This window comes from Pleuronectes platessa, chromosome 4 (genome assembly GCF_947347685.1).
Source record: "Pleuronectes platessa chromosome 4, fPlePla1.1, whole genome shotgun sequence".
NCBI classification, from domain to species: Eukaryota; Metazoa; Chordata; class Actinopteri; order Pleuronectiformes; family Pleuronectidae; genus Pleuronectes; species Pleuronectes platessa.
In genome coordinates this window covers 26,615,059-26,636,657 of record NC_070629.1, presented here as the reverse complement: position 1 = coordinate 26,636,657, position 21,599 = coordinate 26,615,059, and the positions used below count along the sequence as shown (strand labels likewise).

Sequence of the window (21,599 nt, the reverse complement as noted above, 5' to 3'; positions counted from 1 at the left end):
TAAAACATGAAATGCTCCTTGTAACTCCGGCATCTATCAGAGATATAATAACAGTCCTGTACTCTACTGAACTCCTCTGCAGCAGTTCTGTAATATTCAGCTCTGTCGAATTAATTTAAAGTGGATATTTAACTTCCTGTCTCCTTTGTTGATATCATTCTAAAACAAAGTATTCTACAGTGTTTCCATGTATCATACTAGTTTCCAGTCAATCCAGCAGCACCAAGTTACACACACTTATGAATGATAGTCCTCTAAATGTGTAAGATGTTTTTCATCAAGATCACCTGACCACATCTTTTCACCCAGTTTCATGTTGATGTCCAGGAGTGTTTTTGATAATTTACAGACAAACACAGATTCAACGTGTGACAACATGAAATACATTGATCATCATATTTCAAGAAACTTTAATGAACTGCAAATGCATTGAAGTATTGAATACACATAGTACAAAGACTAACCATTTACATTGAGTAATTTAGGACTATGTACACATTAACAACATATTTTCTTCTTTGTAATGAAAGAGAAAAGAAAAAGGGAAGTCATCTGATAATCTGCCCCACATACTGTGTTCTTATACATATGGCATGGAGTCACGTGTGATTGATGACACCACTACCTTATAAAGGGGATGTTACCTCTATTCTAGGTCCTGAGGAAGATTTGTATGCGCTTCATTTAGCGGAGAATGTCTCAACTGTTATAGACTAATATGACTCCACTGAACGTGGGATGTGTGCCAAAATCTCAATCCGGGACGAAAGTCCTGAAAATGACCACAACAGGTGACACTACTATCAAACTACAGGAGAATGGGACTTTTTTTTCCTTTATAGATATCCTCATCAATTTCTACAAGATTAATCTTCATATTAAGATAAATACTTTTTGTATTACACTTTGTATCAAAAATAAAATAAGCAAATTAGGCAAAATCTCAATAAATATGCATACATATAAACTCTTGAAGCTACAGATTTTCTTAGGTGATCACAATGTTTACAGTGTAAGAACTCTGGTTGGATATTTCTAATTGTTTCTCTGTAGATGTGCTGTGTGTGTGTGTAATTATAAATACAATTGTATACAAACACAGGACTTTTTTTAAAGAAAGAAAACAAGAATTTAATTGATATACAGACATTTTATATCCAACCTTGCTATTATCAGTGGAATGTTAACTTATAGTGAAAAATACAAAACAGCAGGTTTATTCCATGTGTTACAAGGTAGCACTCCGGGTCCAGGTACTGGTAGGAGTCCAGGTATGGGAATGATGATGAGAGCTCATTCAGTAATATGATTTTACAACTATTGCCTCCCTTGCATTTGCAGTACTTGCAACAATGGATACCAGCTACCTGACAGGGACATCCATTCTTGTGTGCACACTTGCCACATGAGCAGGGATCTGGCAAACCTTCAAGTTTTGAGATTACAATCTCAGGGACTAATAAACTGCCCTTTCTTACAAAACCATAAGCATCTGCAGTTAAGATTGAGGTGGCGTCTGTAAAAGATGCTTGGACCCAAAGCTGCTGTTGGTAATAGGCTCTTTGTATATGTTTTTTTTTTTTGCATTAGCTGAGGTGCAAGCAGTCCTCTCAAAGTCCATCTTGAGGACATTACTATCGAACGCAGCAATGCCCAGGTCGACAAATGTCTCCATGTCTGTTGATGGTTTGAGACATTTGACCAAGAACGTTTCCGCCATTTGTATTGCACTCTGTGTTAGCTGTGGACAGTTGCAATTGAGAATCAGAGAACAGTTGTCGGGTTTGCGTACAGTGTTCAAAGTTAAGTTGAATTTTTGCTGGTTGTATCACACCCAGTCAACGCATGTGGTGCTGGGAGGCACTGTGTGAACTCGTCTCCCAGCGCTTTGCAGATATCATGAAGTGGTAATATTGATCTTTTCCCTCCTGAGTTGTGGATAAGCCAGAGGTCTTGGAGGCCAAGACTTCTCCAATTGACTGTTATGTGGTATAAGAGGCACACAAAGACATCTGTGTCACCCAGAGCAGTGTCAGTGATGTCGATCCTGGACGGTGACTTCAAATGTCCTGCTTTTAAAGTTTAGGTTAATAAATAACTGACAATTCCTGAATGTTGCTAGTTGAATGTAATAGGTAATAGTTGTAACCTTTTTTTTGGCCATTTTATTTATATCAAATCAGAATGCTTACACTCTTCTATGACCTTATAATCATGGTTGTTGTGAACATTGTGAACATTTCAGAAAATCTGTAGCTTCAAGGGCTTATCTACACATATATAATGATATATCGCCTCATTTGCATATTTTAATATAAATTGAGACAAAGTGTAATACAAAAAGTATTTCTCTTAATATGACCATTAATCTGGTAGAAATTGATGAGGATAAATATAAAGGGGGGGGGGATCCCATTCACCTGTTGTGGTCATTTTCAGGACTTTCGTCCCGGATAGAGATTTTGGCACACATCCCACGTTGTTTAATGGGTTCATATTAGTCTATAACAGTTGACATATTGTCAGCTAAATGAAGCGTTTACTAATCTTCCCCAGGACCTAGACTACTCCCTCTCACTCCCTGTACCTGACGCTCACGGAGAGCAACCTGTTCTTACCAGTTCTTCAATAAACAACGCCACTAGATCGATGGCTAAAGAAACACACGTCTTTTTATCAGTTAGAACTATTATTCCTCTGTGCAGGTAGGCAGAAGGAATACGCCTACCTGATAACATTTAGACTAGCAGGGATTATAAATGTGGTGTATAGTTCGCTAACTCAGGTGATAAGGACCTATTCTCTGCAGCTTTACTACAGGTTTCAAAGTTACATCCAGCAGTCTGCGATGACGACCGATCTCATCCTCGTACTTTGCGACATTAATAAACAAAGATACATGGGTACAAACATCACTTCCTTTGCAGATGTAAATATCAATGGCAGTCACATCAAGAACAGAAACGTGGGTAATTCAGCAAATGTTGTTGACCATGTTCTGCATCAATGATATAGTGAGGTCTCCTCAATGGGATATTTTCTACATTCAGTTACAGAGATGCAGCTAATGCATATGTACACAATCTCTCTTGTGATGAACCTGTCTGTAGTTCAATGCTTTGTGAAGTTATTGAAGTCTGCTACTCGTCAGTGGTGATGGAACTTCATAAAGCATTGAACTACAACAAGGTTCATCACTTTTTTTGTCCCCCTGAAACATTTCCAGTGTCGTTTTCCCTAACTGTTGTATCTTTAATTAATGAATAAATATCTAAGTAACAACTTCTTTGAAACACTTGAGCAAATCGAATCCCTCTCCTGTTACCATGGTGTGGCTTCTCAACTGGATTTATTCTCCTGTGGACTTTGTATAAACTGGCAAGTGAGAGATCTTCACAACATTTTACAAAAAAAATATCAGTTTTGCTATGTGTGGGTCATCAAATGTTTGGTTAGAAGGGATTTGATAACAAATCTTTCACCACAAGTTGTACATGGATACGACTCCTCACCATTATGGCTTCTCATGTGAACTTTCAAGCTACATCCACGTGTAAAACTTTCCCCACAAATTTTGCAAGAAAAAGGCTTCTCGCCCGTGTGCGTTCTCTCGTGTTCTTGCAGGGTGTTTCTCCGATTAAAACTTCTCCCACAAGTTTTGCAAGAAAAAGGCTTCTCCCCCGTGTGCGTTCTCTCGTGGACCTTTAGGGTTTTCCTCAGGCTAAAACTTCTCCCACAAGTTTTGCAAGAAAAAGGCTTCTCTCCCGTGTGCGTTCTCTCGTGATCCCGCAGGTTATTTCTCTGGCTAAAAATTCTCCCACAAGTTTTGCAAGAAAAAGGTTTCTTGCCCATGTGCGTTGTCTCGTGAATCTTCAATTTTGTGCTAGTTGTGAAACTTTTTTCACAACTTTCGCAAGAATACAGTTTCTCCCCTGTGTGGAGTCTCACATGTGTTTCTAGTGATGACTTGTAACCATATCTCATTCCACAGGTTTTGCAAAGATATGGTTTCTCACCTGTGTGCACCTTCAGATGTCTATTTAAGTCTGACTTCCACTTAAAGACTTTTCCACAAGTGTCACACTGGAAAACCTTTTTACTCTTGCAGATATTCGGCACAATCTTTGACATGGTAGTGCTACATGCAAGGTTACTGGGACTTGTGCTCCCTTTTGCTCTTGTGATGACATGATGTCCCTTTTCTGATGCCTGCTCTGCATTACTAACTGATTTTGAGTTTCCATGCTGGCCTCCGTTGAGATCTTGGCACTGAGCTGAGCTGTGGGAGAGGAGCTGGTGGTCACTTGGTTCTGGTTCACTGTGGTCACTTTCCTTGAAAACAGGATTCAACAAAAGGTTATCTTGATCCTCCTGCTTCAGTACGAGCTGCTCTACTTCCAGACCGATGCAGTGCTCCTCCTCCTCTTTAATCTGTGGAGGTTCTGGCTCCTCTTGGTCCAGACTGGGGTTCCTCTCAAGGTTCCAGAGCTGCTGGTCAGATGGAAACTCTTCCTCATTAAGACAATGTTGCTCTGGGAGCTCTAGAGGAGAAAATAGACAGACGTATGTAAATTATAGATTAATGATAGTTATGAGTGTGTGTAATTTGGTGCAGATCCAAGCAGAAATCTAGATCGAGTGAATTTAAATGTGGTTTCAAAAGGAGACAGACCGATGCAGTGCTCCTCCTGCTGCTCCTTAATCTGTGGAGGTTCTGGCTCCTCTTGGTCTGGACTGGGGTTCCTCTCCAGCAGGTCAGCAGGAAACTCTTCCTTGATACAGACATGTCGCTGTGGGAGCTCTGGAGGAGACAATGGACAGAAGTCATGATAAAAGAGTCCATGTGTTTAGACTAGAAGGGATTATAAGTGTGGTGTATAGTTCGCTAACTCAGGTGATACAGACCTATTCTCTGCAGCTTTACTACAGGTTTCAAAGTTACATCCAGCAGTCTGCGATGACGACAGATCTCATCCTCGTACTTTGCGACAGTCGCTTCAAAACATCCAAATATGTCTTCAGCAGCAGTGTGTAACCTCTCGTTGATAAACTGTCTTAAACTCTGGATTGTAGACATTTCCATTCGAACGCTTTAGCCAACTAACTTCTCCGAGAACGAAGCGAAGACCGAATACGGAAGATGGCGACTTGTTTTACTTCTGCCGACAAGTGTTATAAACGAAACAAAACCACGTGTGTAGTAGAAGAGTTGATCCGAAAGGATTTAGCCGAGTAGCATCAAGTTCTGTTGGATGTTAGCATAGCAGGCTAACAACAGTACTTCTTCTTGTTTTTATAATGACGGTTGGAAAACAGCTTCGTTACAGTGCATTACTGCCACCTTCTTGATGGAGTGTGTCTCGACACAGATTCAGGACTAAAACATTAAATTATCCTTGTAACTCCAGCATCTATCAGAGATATAAAGAAAGTGGTAAGAATTCCTGTTACTGCACCAAAGTGTAATCAGAACTTTTCTGACCCTTACCACATCCTATCACCCAGTTTCATGGTGACATCCAAGAGTTTGAGCCTATTTTTTCTAACTAACAGATGTGATGGAAATTAATCTTGAGATTTGAAATAATGAAATTCTAAGACTAGAGTTGCTTTTGAGTCTTTATCATAATAAGTTCTGCAGAGTTTATACAACAAGCACGGGTGCTCAAAATGGAACAACTGGCTGCAAGTTCACAAAAGCCAGAACTTATACAAAGAGGCATTACATGAGAAAGGATATGAAAAAGAAAAAGACATGAAAGACAGGAGATCATCCTCTGTGTGTTATCTGCTGTGTCCGTCCGCGATACCAGTTGGAAGAAAAACATCACCAAATAAGGCTTCCATCCTGTTTATCAAGGTCATAGCAGGGAGACACCTAGTCAGGGGAATTTTCCTCCATAAAGACAAACACTGATTCAACGTGTGACAGACGTAAAGTACAATCACAATAATTAAAAAAAACTTTAATAAACTGCAAATGCACTGAAGTATTGAATACACGTAGTACAAAAGAATAACCATTTACAGTGAGTCATTTAGGACAGTTTACACATTAACAACATATTTTCTTCTTTTGTAATAGGGAAAAAAAGAAAAGGGAAGTCATCTGATAATCTGCACCACATACTTTGTTCTTATAAATTTCTGTACCACAAATATGTCAGATTTTTACATCTTGATCCACAGTCTTTCCTGACACATTGACAACATCTCTCAACATTAACTGATAATAAAATATCCTTGATCTGCCACTTTACCCAATCAATTGCTCTCACCCCCATCCCCTTCCTGCACCATCTGGTATAAATGGCTGATAAATTAATAAACAAAGATACATGGGTGAAAACATCACTTCCTTTGCAGATGTAAATATCAATGACAGTCACATCAAGAACAGAAACGTGGGTACTTCAGCAAATGTTGTTGACCATGTACTGCATCAATGATATTGTGATGTCTCCTCAATGGGATATTTTCCACATTCAGTTACAGAGATGCAGCTAATGCAAATGTACACAATCTCTCTTGTGTAGATGTAAGTGATGAACCTGGCTGTAGTTCACTGCTTTGTGAAGTTATTGAACTCTGATACTCGTCAGTGGTGATGGAACTTCATAAAGCATTGAACTACAACAAGGTTCATCACTTTTTTGTCCCCCTGAAACATTTCCAGTGTTGTTTTCGCTAACTGTTGTGTCTTTACTTAATGAAACAATAACTAAGTAACAACTTCTTTGAAACACTAGAGCAAATCGAATCCCTCTCCTGTTGCCATGGTGTGGCTTCTCAACTGGATGTTTTCTCCTGTGGACTTTGTATAAACTGGCAAGTGAGAGCTCTTTACAACATTTTACAAAAATATCAGTTTTGCTATGTGTGGGTCATCAAATGTTTGGTTAGAAGGGATTTGATAACAAATCTTTCACCACAAGTTGTACATGGATACGACTCCTCCCCTTTATGGCTTCTCATGTGAACTTTCAACTTACATCCACATGTAAAACTTTTCCCACAAGTTTTGCAAGAAAAAGGCTTCTCCCCCGTGTGCGTTCTCTGGTGGACCTTTAGGGTTCTCCTCAGGCTAAAACTTCTCCCACAAGTTCTGCAAGAAAAAGGCTTCTCTCCCGTGTGCGTTCTCTCGTGATCCCGCAGGTTATTTCTCTGGCTAAAACTTCTCCCACAAGTTTTGCAAGAAAAAGGTTTCTCGCCCGTGTGCGTTCTCTCGTGATCTTGCAGGGTGTTTCTCTGGCTAAAACTTCTCCCACAAGTTTTGCAAGAAAAAGGTTTCTCCCCTGTGTGCGTTCTCTCGTGGACCTTCAGGGTATTTCTGTCTCTAAAACTTCTCCCACAAGTTTTGCAAGAAAAAGGCTTCTCGCCTGTGTGCGTTCTCTCGTGTCTCTGCAGGTTGTTTCTCTTGCTAAAACTTCTCCCACAAGTTTTGCAAGTATAAGGTCTCTCGCCCGTGTGCGTTCTCTCGTGTCTCTTCAATTTTGTGCTAGTTGTGAAACTTTTTTCACACCTTTCGCAAGAATGCAGGTTCTCCCCTGTGTGGAGTCTCAAATGTGTTTCTAGTGCTGACTTGTAACCAAATCTCATTCCACAGGTTTTGCAAAGATATGATTTCTCACCTGTGTGCACCTTCAGATGTCCATTTAATAATGACTTCCACTTAAAGACTTTTCCACAAGTGTCACACTGGAAAACCTTTTTACTCTTGCAGATATTCGGCACAATCTTTGACATGGTAGTGCTACATGCAAGGTTACTGGGACTTGTGCTCCCTTTTGCTCTTGTGATGACATGATGTCCCTTTTCTGATGCCGGCTCTGCATTACTAACTGATGTTGAGTTTCCATGCTGGCCTCCGTTGAGATCTTGGCTCTGAGCTGAGCTGTGGGAGAGTAGCTGGTGGTCACTTGGTTCTGGTTCACTGTGGTCACTTTCCTTGAAAGTAGGATTCAACAAAAGGTTATCTTGATCCTCCTGCTTCAGTACAAGCTGCTCTACTTCCAGACCGATGCAGTGCTCCTCCTCCTCTTTAATCTGTGGAGGTTCTGGCTCCTCTTGGTCCAGACTGGGGTTCCTCTCAAGGTTCCAGAGCTGCTGGTCAGCAGGAAGCTTTTCCTCATTAAGAAAGTGTTGCTCTGGGAGCTCTGGAGGAGAAAATAGACCGACATATGTAAATGATAGATTAATGATAGTTATGAGTGTTTGCAGTTTGGTGCAGATCCAGGCAAAAATCTAGATCGAGTGAATTTAAATGTGGTTTCAAAAGGAGACAGACCGATGCAGTGCTCCTCCTGCTGCTCCTTAATCTGTGGAGGTTCTGGCTCCTCTTGGTCCAGACTGGGGTTCCTCTCAAGGTTCCAGAGCTGCTGGTCAGATGGAAACTCTTTCTCATTAAGACAATATTGCTCTGGGAGCTCTAGAGGAGACAATAGACAGACTTATGTAAATTATAGATTAATGATAGTTATCAGTGTTTATATTTAGGTGCAGATCCAAGCAGAAATCTAGATCGAGTGAATTTAAATGTGGTTTGAAAAGGAGACAGACCGATGCAGTGCTCCTCCTGCTGCTCCTTAATCTGTGGAGGTTCTGGCTCCTCTTGGTCTGGACTGGGGTTCCTCTCCAGCAGGTCAGCAGGAAACTCTTCCTTCATACAGACATGTCGCTGTGGGAGCTCTGGAGGAGACAATGGACAGAAGTCATGATAAAAGAGCCCATGTGTTTAGACTAGCAGGGATTATAAGTGTGGTGTATAGTTCGCTAACTCAGGTGATACAGACCTATTCTCTGCAGCTTTACTACAGGTTTCAAAGTTACATCCAGCAGTCTGCGATGACGACCGATCTCATCCTCGTACTTTGCGACAGTCGCTTCAAAACATCCAAATATGTCTTCAGCAGCAGTGTGTAACCTCTCGTTGATAAACTGTCTTAAACTCTGGATTGAAGACATTGCCATTCGAACGCTTGTTATAAACGAAACAAAACCACGTGTGTAGTAGAAGAGTTGATCCGAAAGCATTTAGCCGAGTAGCATCACGTTCTGTTGGATGTTAGCATAGCAGGCTAACAACAGTACTTCTTTTTCTCTTTATAATGACGGTTGGAAAATAGCTTCATTACAGTGCATTACTGCCACCTTCTGGATGGAGTGTGTCTCGAAACAGATTCAGGACTAAAACATTAAATTCTCCTTGTAACTCCAGCATCTATCAGAGATATAAAGAAAGTGGTAAGAATTCCTGTTACTGCACCAAAGTGTAATCAGTACTTTTCTGACCCTTACCACATCCTATCACCCAGTTTCATGGTGACATCCAAGAGTTTGAGCATATTTTTGCTAACTAACAGACGTGATGGAAATTCATCTTGAGATTTGAAATAATGAAATTCTAAGACTGAAGTTGCTTTTGAGTCTTTATCATAATAAGCTCTGCAGAGTTTATACAACTGTGACGGGGTCTCTCTTTACAACTCCTCAAAGAGTGTGAAAACACAGGCGTAGTCAAAAACGTTGTTTCCAATTTATTTCAGCCGGCTCTCCAAGGTGCTCTCGTGGACATTTACAAAAAAAATACTCACAAACAAAATACTTTTAAATCAAATCGACAGGAAAAACTCATGTCCCATGCTCTCCTGAGCTCTGATGTTACCTCCTCTGTAACTGGATTCAGACTCCCTCTCAAGGGCTTTGAGCTGCCCTTTTAAACCTTAAACCCCTCCCCCCGGGCTTAATTACCAATTCAGACACATTTATCTGTAAAACCAGTGTTTATAACAAAAATTAAGAGTTTTCAATGACCTCCTTACATGTCATCAGATAAATCCTCTTTAAACAAATCACATGACTTTGATAAACCAAATGGTATCAACCATAACCAGTACAACCCTTATTAAACATCTTTAGAAAAACTCAACCAGAAACTATTTAAACAAACAGGAAGTTGTGTCCGGTTTGTGTGTGTGTGTGTGTGTGTGTGTGTGTGTGTGTGTGTGTGTGTGTGTGTGTGTGTGTGTGTGTGTGTGTGTGTGTGTGTGTGTGTGTGTGTGTGTGTGTGTGTGTGTGTGTAAGTGTGTGTGTGTGTGTGTGTGTGTGTAAGTGTGTGTGTGTGTGTGTGTAAGTGTGTGTAAGTGTGTGTAAGTTTGTGTAAGCCAGATGCGGAGCTGACGAGTGTGCACCCTCGGTCACCCCACAGCTAAACAGAGTAGATGATGGTTAGATAGTGATCAAACAGGAATTGTAACAGGAAATGTTTGTTGGCGTGTGTGCGCATGTGTGACTGCGGATGCGTGTGTGTGAAGACCGCTGGCGGTCAGTGGCGGAGCCGCTCCGTCACAACAACAAGCACGGGTGCTCAAAATGGAACAACTGGCTGCAAGTTCACAAAAGCCAGAACTTATACAAAGAGGCATTTCATGAGACAGGATATGAAAAAGAAGAAGACATGAAAGACAGGAGATCATCCTCTGTGTGTTATCTGCTGTGTCCGTCCACGGTAGGGAGACACCAGTCAGGGGAATTTTCCTCCACAAAGACAAACACCGATTCAACGTGTGACAGACGTAAACTATAATCACAATAATTCAAGAAACTTTAATAAACTGCAAATGCACTGAAGTATTGAATACACGTAGTACAAAAGAATAACCATTTATAGTGAGTCATTTAGGACAGTGTACACATTAACAACATATTTTCTTCTTTTGTAATAGGAAAAAGAAAAGGGAAGTCATCTGATAATCTGCCCCACATAGTTTGTTCCTGTCTAGGGAATTTCACCCAGACATGTATCAATATTGTAAGAATTCACGAATCAAACACCACACATACACTCGTACGTAGTTTTTACTTGCAAGGGAAGTCCGCACCTTTGAGTAGGTCGCAGCCAACTTCGACGGTACTTCCCGTATACAGCGTATTTATTCGAAAGCTCAGTTACAACAACAAGGTGGGGTTACATTTGCATACAGAAAAGTGAAACATCTTCATCATCACATCTTTCCAGGCGTGTTTCCTGTTTAAGTAGAAAACTAGACAGCATCTGTCTGTGGTTTCTTGCAAAGCGTTGTTGCCCTGTTGTTGAACTCAGAGGTGCCAGACTGCACCTCTATGTCAGACAGTCACACTTTGCATCAGCAGTACATTCAAACATGATAACTTATATACAATTCTTCTAACATTTCCCTCCTGTTTATCATTAATGAATGTCAAATCCTCTCTGTCAAGTCATAGCATCTCTTTTGCAAGTTTTCTGCGTGACCATCATTTTCATAACACCTTCATTTTTATTTACACTCAGAGGGAAAAGTTAAATCTTTCAATGTTGCTACAGTTCTGTGTCTTCATCCTCAAGGTCGATATCACCATCTCCGTCAGGGCTGTGAAGCAGAGTCAAATACTCTTCACTCATCATTACAGCAGTAACAGATTGACCTACAGCTTTGTTAACCATTGTTCGAATGCATGGTAACACACAGCTCATGAAAACACAAAACAAGAGCAAAACAGCACCAACAGGAATGAGGATCTTTCCAACGATTTGGAGATACCCTCCAGAGGACACCCATGTCCATGGACTCCACTGGCCATCTTTTTTGTCTGTCAGGTGCTTCCGTAATTCAGTCACTTTGTTAAGCATATTGGTGAGATTGCTAGTCGGGTCAGGAATGAACGTACAACACTGGTCACCTATGAGTTCACACACCCCTCCCTGGTTAGCTAATAGGTAGTCGAGTGCTAGTCTGTTCTGCAGAATCATGGCTCGCATTGCCCTCTTTTCAGGGTCCTCCACTAGATGTTTAAGGACCCCCTCCAGAGACTCAGCAATGTCTTCTAAATCGGCGTGCATCTCATTCATCCTGTGGGCCAAATATGCCACACCGTACATTGGGAAGATTGTCATGAACACACCTCTTGCATCGTTTATCAATGGTTCTTTGTCTTTGTTAACTGTTGTTTCTTCCATAGAGCGTTTTACTCGTGTTGGAGTGTTGGCCATAGCCTTTGAGACGTCAGCTGCAGGAATCAATACAACTGCAGGAACTAGTCTAGCCAAATGACAAGTTCCACACCAGTTGTTAGGGAGGTACAGATACATATCTTTGCCACATACCCACACATGAGTGGTTGGACTGGGGTAACCATTCTCGCCAGGTAAAAACATCCACATAGAAGGTATGCTTTGCCATCCCTGTATTTCAGCTCTTTCTCCGACCGCTGTCCAATTTATTGGTGCGTGATCCACGTTGCAGTGGACACCCAGGTGGTTACAGGGTTTACTGGGAGAGCTGCCGCTGTACAGTGGATGCCAATATCCTTTATTCTGATCTGCGTCACTAGCTACTTTTAGAGTTACCAAACAATCTGACTTTCCCAAGTACTTGGTAGCGGGAATTATTACGTTATAAACTCTCTCTACAAGTCACGGAGAAACAGAAAGGAGATTTGGTTGGATAGCGGGCGGGTGCTATTCCCTCCAGATTAGTTTGGTTAGTCTTTTTGGTGTAGTTTCTAGGATCTCGCCATTCTTTAATAGGTTGACTCTTAGTACAATTTGGAAGCCATCGAGTGAAGTATTTGTCATTCTCGATCACTTGCATGTACCAGAATGCTGCTATACACAGAGTGTTAACCTCAGTCTCAGGTTCTGGTGTCCAGAACGGGTTAGAATTAGCATGGTGTGGGACAAAGCTACATACGTAACAGTTGGTCACATTACTTTTGTAAGCTGTCAAGTTAGCATTGCGATACCATATGTTGTGGTTTATGTCATGCCCAGTCAGAAGTTCTCTCTTCTTCCTTGCAGTGTCATCTCCATCTCTCATCAGCATCAAACCTGTAAGGACACAACATACTCCCACTGCAAACAGTCTCAGTAACTTCATTTTTTTTATACAATACCAGGTTTCCAGTGAATGCCCTAACGGTTAGGGGATCGTTGTTTACTTCACTGACGTTGAGACGAGTCACCACTATTAGGTAACCCCCCTTTGAAGTCAGGCTTCCCCTCCTAACCAGTGGCGTCACCGGTCTCCTGTGTTGCCTTTTTGCAGTGAGAGAGATGTATCCAGGTTCCTCTCTCAGCGATCTTTACTGCAGTGGGTGTTGTGAGCAGCACTTGATGCGGTCCCTCCCACCGTGGGCTGTTCCAGTGCTTCCTTTTTATCGACTTGATGAACACGAAATCTCCCACAGTCACTTTTGGAACCTGTAAAGAGAAAGGATCGTTTGGTAGATCATTTGCAATTTTCACTTCTCTCGTGAGCAGGGTGGCTTTCATATAGTCAGCAAGCGTTTGTTCTTCATTTGGTACAGCTGTTTCCAATGTGAAATTAGGTATGTAATATGGGCGTCCATACAATATTTCAAACGGTGTTAGCGAGTTGTTTGCTGTAGGTGTAATGTGCATGCTTAACGTTACTAAGTTGAGGCACTCCACCCATGGTCTTCCTGTCTCTTCCACACATTTTCTTAGTTTACTTTTTATGGTGCCATTATTGCGCTCCACTAGTCCAGCACTTTGAGGATGATAACTACAATGGTGTTTTAAGTCCATTTTCAAACATGTCGACATCTTTTTTACTACATCGTTTACAAAATGAGTTCCATTGTCACTTCTGATGATTTGTTGAATACCAAACGTGGGTATGATGCGTTTGCATAATGCTTTTGCTACTGTGATCGCATCTGGATGTTTGGTAGGTATGATTTCAACCCATTTGGAAAAAGCATCTATTATCACTAAACAATATTTGTATTGTTGGCAAGTGCTTAACTCAATGAAGTCCATGTGGATGGTATGAAATGGATACGGTGGAGTGGGAAAAGCCCCTCGTCTTGGTCTTATGTTTCCCTGTGGATTATGTCTCGCACATGTAATACAAGCTGCACAAAATTTTTTATAGAGATTATAACCATAGGTTGTATACTGTTTGTTTACTAGGCTCACCATTCCCCCTGTTGAGACATGGCAAGGCCCATGGCTCAATATAGCAGCCCATTTGTATAATGATTTTGGAAGGATAGGTTTTCCTTCAGGTCATGTGTAGATATCATCTACAAGTTTGGCTCCTTTTTTCAGCCAGCCCTGTTTTTCTTGGGTAGTGGCTGCATGTTGCATGTCGTGCAATACTGTAGCATCAGCCAAGAAATGTGTGTCTATTTGTTCATGTGTTTTCATGGCTGCAGCTTTTGCTGAGATGTCTGCAAATGTATTTCCGCGTGTGATGAGATCATCGCCCTTTTTATGTGCCGCGCATTTACAAACGGCCACTTCCTGAGGAAGTAACACTGCTTCTAGCAGACCTTGCAACAGCTGTGCGTGTGTCACAGGCTTTCCTGTGCTAGTCTTCATACCTCTCTTTTGCCACTGTTTGCAGAAAACGTGCAATGTAGCAAATGCATACTGGCTATCAGTACATATTGTCACCTTTTTCCCTTTATACAGTTTACATGCCTCTGTTAATGCCACTAATTCAGCTGCCTGTGCAGAATAATTTCCTGGGAGTCTCTCTGCTTTAAGAATTTTGTTTTCCGTTACCACAGCATATCCCACCCTGTTTGTGCCTTTATCATCCTTTTTAGCTGACCCATCAACAAAAACTACATCTCCTGTTTTTAGTGGATGGTCTGTAAGATCTGGCCTGGGGGAATATTGTTGTGATGTTTCTGCTATGCAGTCATGTTTGTCTCCGTCTTCTGCAGTTGGTATCAAAGTAGAGGGATTTAAAGTTGTGCATCTCTGAATATCCACATGTGGCTGTGATATCAGTGTAGCCATGCAAGATAAATGTCTTGCTGGTGATAGAAATGTCACTTTGGTTTGTAGGAGTAACACTGAAACAGCATGAGGAACTAGAAGCGAGTGGATGGAACAGAACTACTTCAGCTGAAGCATGGACAGCCATAGAGGCAGCTATTACAGCTTGGACGCAGGTTGGTGTGGCACGTGCCACTGGGTCTAATTTTGAAGAGTAGAATGCTACTGGCCTGTTTTTAATGCCGTGCATCTGAGTTAATACAGATGTCATGAACCCTCCCCTGCAATCCACTGTTTGTGAGAATGGTTTATCATAATCAGGAAGTGCCAGTACAGCACTTCCAGCGAGTGTCTGCTTCAGGTTGCAAAATGCAAATTCAGCTTCCTCGTTCCACTCAAGGGTGTCACTCATGCGCAGTGGTGTCTCATACATCAACTGTTGCAGAGGTGCGGTTATCTCTGCATAGTTACACACCAACGACCTGCAATAGTTAGTGAGTCCTAAGAAGGACATCATCTGTTTTTTGTTTTTAGGTTTGGGTGCAGCCAAGATGGTCGATTTCCTATCTTCACTAATCTTTCTGCCTTCTGCCGTTAACATGTGTCTGTGCTATCTGTTAGGTGTGTCTGTGGCGTGGTTCTTGCAACCCAGTGCAGTGACACCCTCTTGTAAGCACTATGTGGATTTATTTGCACGTCTCCTTCCTGCGTCCAGTCACACTCATCGTTTCTCTGCACCATTCTGGCTTCATAATTTAAGTCTTTCCATTTTTTCTTTTGCGGCTTCTGAAGTGACACGTGAGCGGTTTGGCCGTACCCCAAGAGTGCTTTTGCCTCTTTAGTCAATACCACTGTACAGAACGCGGTGTCTTCTGTAAAAAACATGTAATTAAGAGTCACTTTCTGGGGTAGGAGCTTATGGAATGCTTTATCATAAGTGTCATCAGGCCCAGGCTGTTGTCTGTAGCGTATGGTGACATGCAGATCTTCTGCAAGCATCTGTGAGTTATCTTTTCCACAATGTTGTCTAGCTTTGTCAACTAAACTTTCAGTCACACGGCTAGGGTTTTTTGAGGAGAAATCGAGTGACCAGTAATACGTGGGAACCTGTTGTTCTTGATAAACGAATAAGGAAGATTCTCCCTCCCCCACCCGTTTTACAGACATTCCCCCCTTGTTGTTTGGTAATATCCCGATTCCCAGTTGCACCATCACATCACGTCCCAGAAGATTAAACGGGCAGTTGCTTGCAACTACTAGAGATGCTTTGGCTTGTTTTCCCGTTTCTGGATCTTCTATCATCAAATATTTGGTCAACACTTTCCTCTCAATCTGTCCATTTGCTGATCTTACTCTGACATGTTAGTTTGACATGTATCTGCTTTCTAACGGTGTATTTATAACTGTCCTGCAGGCTCCTGAATCTGTTATGAAAACCACTGGGGCGTTTTCCACCCACAGCGTTACTTCAGGTCTGCTGGAATTAAACAGAAACGTCTCAGTCAAATCAAGCAATATCTCTTCACTTTCCTCCTCTTCACTTCCCCTTTTCTGTTCCGCTGCTTTGCCTAGTCATTGCTTTTCATTATTTTTTGGGCAATTCCGAGCCCAGTGGTCTGTGTCTCCACAGACCCAACATCTGTCAGTTTGTCTCTGCTGCTGCTCTCTTCCTCTCCCTCTAAACTTGCCTCTTCCTCCGTAAACTCCTCTTCCTCGTCCCCTGGTCCGACCTCTTTGACCAACCCCAGAGAAAAACACATTACTGTCTTCCTCATAATCACCCTGCCAAAATGCTTCAGTTGCAATTTGCTTTCCTTTTTTCTTGTTTTTAATGACTTTTTCTGCGTGAATCAGCCAGCTCATGCATTCAGCCAGAGTACCCGTAGAGAGGCCGACATCATTTTTTAACACCCAGTCTTTTATCCCTGGGTGTACTGCTCCCACTAGAGCGTTTTTTAATTGTTGTCTGTACGGCCCCTCGTCATCGTCGGTCACGGGTAGTCCACTATTCTCTCTGAAAACTTTTTCGAATCTTGGTCTGAAATCTGTGACTAATTCATCATCTTTTTGTTTTGTCTGACCAATTAGTCCATAATCAGCGCGTCGAGTGAACGTTTGTGTTGCTCTAGCTATGACACCTTCCACAGCCTGTTGCAGTGCTGGGGAGTCAGCTGCCAGTGGGAGCGGACGAGCTGCACCCACTGCTGGTGCCATCGGGGTCCAATTTCCCTGGATTCTCATCCAATTTGGCCCAAAAATCTGCATCAAGACTTGTTGCATTTCTGTACCATTTAAATGATACATGTTCATCAGACCCATGATGTCCTCCCCACATTCTACGACATTCACTTTGTATGATCGTACTCCCTCCACTGCGGCTTTAACATCACTTTGTGTCCAAGTTCTGAATACTCGTATTGTTGGTTGGGATTGATTTATTAGCAGGATCATGAGCGGGATTTGCTACTTCTATTAGTGGATAAGCGTCAGTATTTTCTTCATCTATTTTTAACAATCCTCCTTGCCAATCCTTACTCCACTCAAATTTACCTCCGGCACCTCGCAATTTACTTTTTACCCCGGACGGCATGGATGAATTGGACATGTCGTCTTGTTTCAGTGGCGGCAAAGAGGGGTAAAGTCTCTCTCCCGCAGCGCCCTGAGGTTCATCATCTTCCCCCCTTTGATCTGAATAGGGCGGTGGTGCAGAGGGACATCGTTTGCGATCTGCCTCTCTCACTGGAGGACCTTGGGGAAAGTGATTGACATTTTGTCTTCGGCGTCCCCCAGTTTCTAGATCTTCTGGCCTTTCGACCACTAAACTCTCTGATTTAGTCTTTTGTCCGTTTTTACGTCTTTGTGCCTGCTCTAACCAGAGTCGAGCACATTGGTGCTCCTCACTGGGTTCTTTTTTGTTTTTAATACGACTTTTAAATTGTAAACGCCGTACCAGTTCAGTGCATTCACCAACATCTAATTTCCCTTTAAATTCATATTGTTTTTCCCATTTTCCAAGGTTTTTTTTCGAACCCCGTCTTTGACGCGAGACTTTAACTCCGTCTTTGACGCGGGACTCAAACCTCGTCTTTACAATTGTGTCATGTCGTACCTGTTTGATTCGTCTTCTTTTTGTTCGGATGCCGTCAATCCAGTCCAAGGAACAGGTCAGGTCGAACTGGCCTGGGAAGAATTCACTCCACAGGACTTTGTCCTAAGGGCTGTGCACAGTCTTCAGTTCTCTCTCGATCCGCTCCCCTGGTCTGGATCTGTTGGCATCCGGCTCGAAGGACCAAAAATGTCGAGGGAATTTCACCCAGACATGTATCAATGTTGTAAGAATTCACGAATCAAACACCACACATACACTCGTACGTAGTTTTTACTTGCAAGGGAAGTCCGCACCTTTGAGTAGGTCGCAGCCAACTTCGACGGTACTTCCCGTATACAGCGTATTTATTCGAAAGCTCAGTTACAACAACAAGGTGGGGTTACATTTGCATACAGAAAAGTGAAACATCTTCATCATCACATCTTTCCAGGCGTGTTTCCTGTTTAAGTAGAAAACTAGACAGCATCTGTCTGTGGTTTCTTGGAAAGCGTTGTTGCCCTGTTGTTGAACTAAGAGGTGCCAGACTGCACCTCTATGTCAGACAGTCACACTTTGCATCAGCAGTACATTCAAACATGATAACTTATATACAATTCTTCTAACAGTTCCTATAAATTTCTTTACCACAAATACAGTGCCTTGCATAAGTATTCACCCCCTTTGGACTTTTCTACATTTTGTCATGGTATAACCACAGATTAAAATTTATTTCATCGTGAGTTTATGTAATGGACCAACACAAAATAGTGCATCATTTGGAAGTGGGGGGAAATATTACATGGATTTCACAATTATTTACAAATAAAAATCTGAAAAGTGTTGAGTGCATATGTATTCACCCCCTTTACTGTGAAACCCCTCACAAAGATCTGGTGCGACCAATTGCATTCACAAGTCACATTTGCAAGTCACATAATTAGTAAATAGGGTCCACCTGTCTGCAATTTAATCTCAGTATAAATACACCTGTTCTGTGACGGACTCAGAGTTTGTTGGAGATCATTACTGAACAAACAGCATCATGAAGACCAAGGAGCTCACCAAACAGGTCAGGGATAAAGTTGTGGAGAAATATGAAGCAGGGTTAGGTTATAAAAAAATATCCAGAGCTTTGAACATCTGTCTGAGCACCATAAAATCCATCATAAGAAAATAAAAAAAGAATATGGCACAACCGCAAACCTACCAAGAGGAGGCCGTCCACCCAAACTGAAGAGTCGGACAAGGAGAAAATTAATCAGAGAAGCAACCAGGAGGCCCATGGTTACTCTGGAGGAGTTGCAGAGATCCACAGCTGGGGTGGGAGAATCTCTCCACAGGACAACTATTAGTCGTCTACTCCACAAATCTGGCCTTTATGGAAGAGTGGCAAGAAGAAAGCCATTGTTGAAAGGGATCCATAAAAAATCCCGTTTGGAGTTTGCCAGAAGCCATGTGGGAGACACAGCAAACATGTGGAAGAAGGTGCTCTGGTCAGATGAGACCAAAATTGAACTTTTTGGCCTCAATGCAAAACGCTATGTGTGGCGAAAACCCAACACTGCCCATCACCCTGAGCACACCATCCCAACAGTGAAACATGGTGGTAGCATCATGCTGTGGGGATGCTTCTCTTCAGCAGGTACAGGGAAACTGGTCAGAATAGAGGGAAAGATGGATGGAGCCAAATACAGGGAAATCCTTGAAGAAAATCTGATGCAGTCTGCAAAAGACTTGAGACTGGGGCGGAGGTTCATCTTCCAGCAGGACAATGACCCTAAACATACAGCCAGAGCTACAAAGGAATGGTTTGGATTAAAGAATGTTAATGTCTTAAAATGGCCCAGTCAAAGCCCAGACCTCAATCCAATAGAGAATCTATGGCAAGACTTGAAGATTGCGGTTCACAGACGGTCTCCATCCAATCTGACTGAGCTTCATCTTTTTTGCCAAGAAGAATGGACAAACCTTTCCATCTCTAGATGTGCAAAGCTGGTAGAGACATTCCCCAAAAGACTTGCAGCTGTAATTGCAGCGAAAGGGGGTTCTACCAAGTATTGACACAGGGGGGTGAATACTTATGCACCCAACAGATGTCAACTTTTTTGTTCTCATTATTGTTTGTGTCACAATAAAATTTATTTTGCACCTCCAAAGTACTATGCATGTTTTGTTGATCAAACGGGAAAAAGTTTATTTAAGTCTATTTGAATTCCAGTTAGTAACAGTACATAATGGGAAAAAGTCGAAGGGGGGTGAATACTTATGCAAGGCACTGTATGTCAGATTTTTACATCTTGATCTTTCCTGACACTGACAACATCTCTCAACATTCACTGATAATAAAATATCCTGGATCTGCCACTTTACCCAATCAATTGCTCTCACCCCCGTCCTGCACCATCTGGTATAAATTGCTGATAAATTAATAAACAAAGATACATGGTTGAAAACATCACTTCCTTCACAGATGTAAATATCAATGACAGTCACATGAAGAACAGAAACGTGGGTACTTCAGCAAATGTTGTTGACCATGTACTGCATCAATGATATAGTGATGTCTCCTCAATGGGATATTTTCCACATTCAGTTGCAGAGATGCAGCTAATGCAAATGTACACAATCTCTCTTGTGTAGATGTAAGTGATGAACCTGTCTGTAGTTCACTGCTTTGTGAAGTTATTGAAGTCTGCTCCTCATCAGTGGTGATGGAACTTCATAAAGCATTGAACTACAACAAGGTTCATCTCTTGTTTGTCCCCCTGAAACATTTCCAGTGTCGTTTTCGCTAACTGTTGTGTCTTTATTTAATGAAACAATAACTAAGTAACAACTTCTTTGAAAACGCTTGAGCAAATCGAATCCCTCTCCTGTTGCCATGGTGTGGCTTCTCAACTGGATGTATTCTCCTGTGGACTTTGTATAAACTGGCAAGTGAGAGATCTGTACAATATTTTACAAAAATATCAGTTTTGCTATGTGTGGGTCATCAAATGTTTGGTTAGAAGGGATTTGATAACAAATCTTTCCCCACAAGTAGTACATGGATACGACTCCACCTCTTTATGGCTTCTCATGTGAACTTTCAAGCTACATCCACGTGCAAAACTTTTCCCACAAGTTTTGCAAGAAAAGGGTCTCTCGCCCGTGTGCGTTCTCTTGTGATCCTGCAGGGTGTTTCTCTGGCTAAAACTTCTCCCACAGGTTTTGCAAGAAAAAGGTTTCTCGCCCGTGTGCGTTGTCTCGTGTCTCTTCAAACTTGTGCTAGTTGTGAAACTTTTTTCACAACTTTCGCAAGAATGCAGGTTCTGACCTGTGTGGAGTCTCACATGTGTTTCTAGTGATGACTTGTAACCAAATCTTTTTCCACAGGTTTTGCAGAGATATGATTTCTCGCCCGTGTGCACCTTCAGATGTCCATTTAATAATGACTTCCACTTAAAGACTTTTCCACAAGTGTCGCACTGGAAAACCTTTTTACTCTTGCAGATATTCTGCACAATCTTTGACATGGTAGTGCTACATGTAAGGTTACTGGGACTTGTGCTCCCTTTTGCTCTTGTGATGACATGATGTCCCTTTTCTGATGCCGGCTCTGCATTACTAACTGATTTTGAGTTTCCATGCTGGCCTCCGTTGAGATCTTGGCTCTGAGCTGAGCTGTGGGAGAGGAGCTGGTGGTCACTTGGTTCTGGTTCACTGTGGTCACTTTCCTTGAGAGTAGGATTCAACAAAAGG

General features: G+C 42.0%; 1 protein-coding gene and 1 long non-coding RNA gene across 2 annotated transcripts; both read right to left on the bottom strand.

Annotated features, from left to right (window-relative positions):
* Positions 1-5,950: 5,950 nt before the first annotated feature.
* LOC128437856 (zinc finger protein 239-like) lies at positions 5,951-7,857 on the bottom strand. The gene has a single exon (XM_053420149.1). The coding sequence runs from the start codon at positions 7,744-7,746 to the stop codon at positions 6,874-6,876; it is 873 nt and encodes a 290-aa protein (XP_053276124.1). The 5' UTR covers positions 7,747-7,857; the 3' UTR covers positions 5,951-6,873.
* Positions 7,858-10,851: 2,994 nt separating this feature from the next.
* On the bottom strand, positions 10,852-20,836 carry LOC128437885 (uncharacterized). Its single transcript, XR_008338270.1, has 2 exons — positions 17,880-20,836; positions 10,852-13,219 (listed from the first exon to the last, which is right to left on the bottom strand). It is a non-coding gene; the product is annotated as an uncharacterized LOC128437885 (long non-coding RNA).
* Between the last annotated feature and the right edge of the window lie 763 nt (positions 20,837-21,599).

What these genes read in the sequence shown, in the direction of transcription:
- LOC128437856 (XM_053420149.1), bottom strand. Translation starts at nt 7,746, where the DNA reads ATGTCAAAGATTGTGCCGAATATCTGCAAGAGTAAAAAGGTTTTCCAG.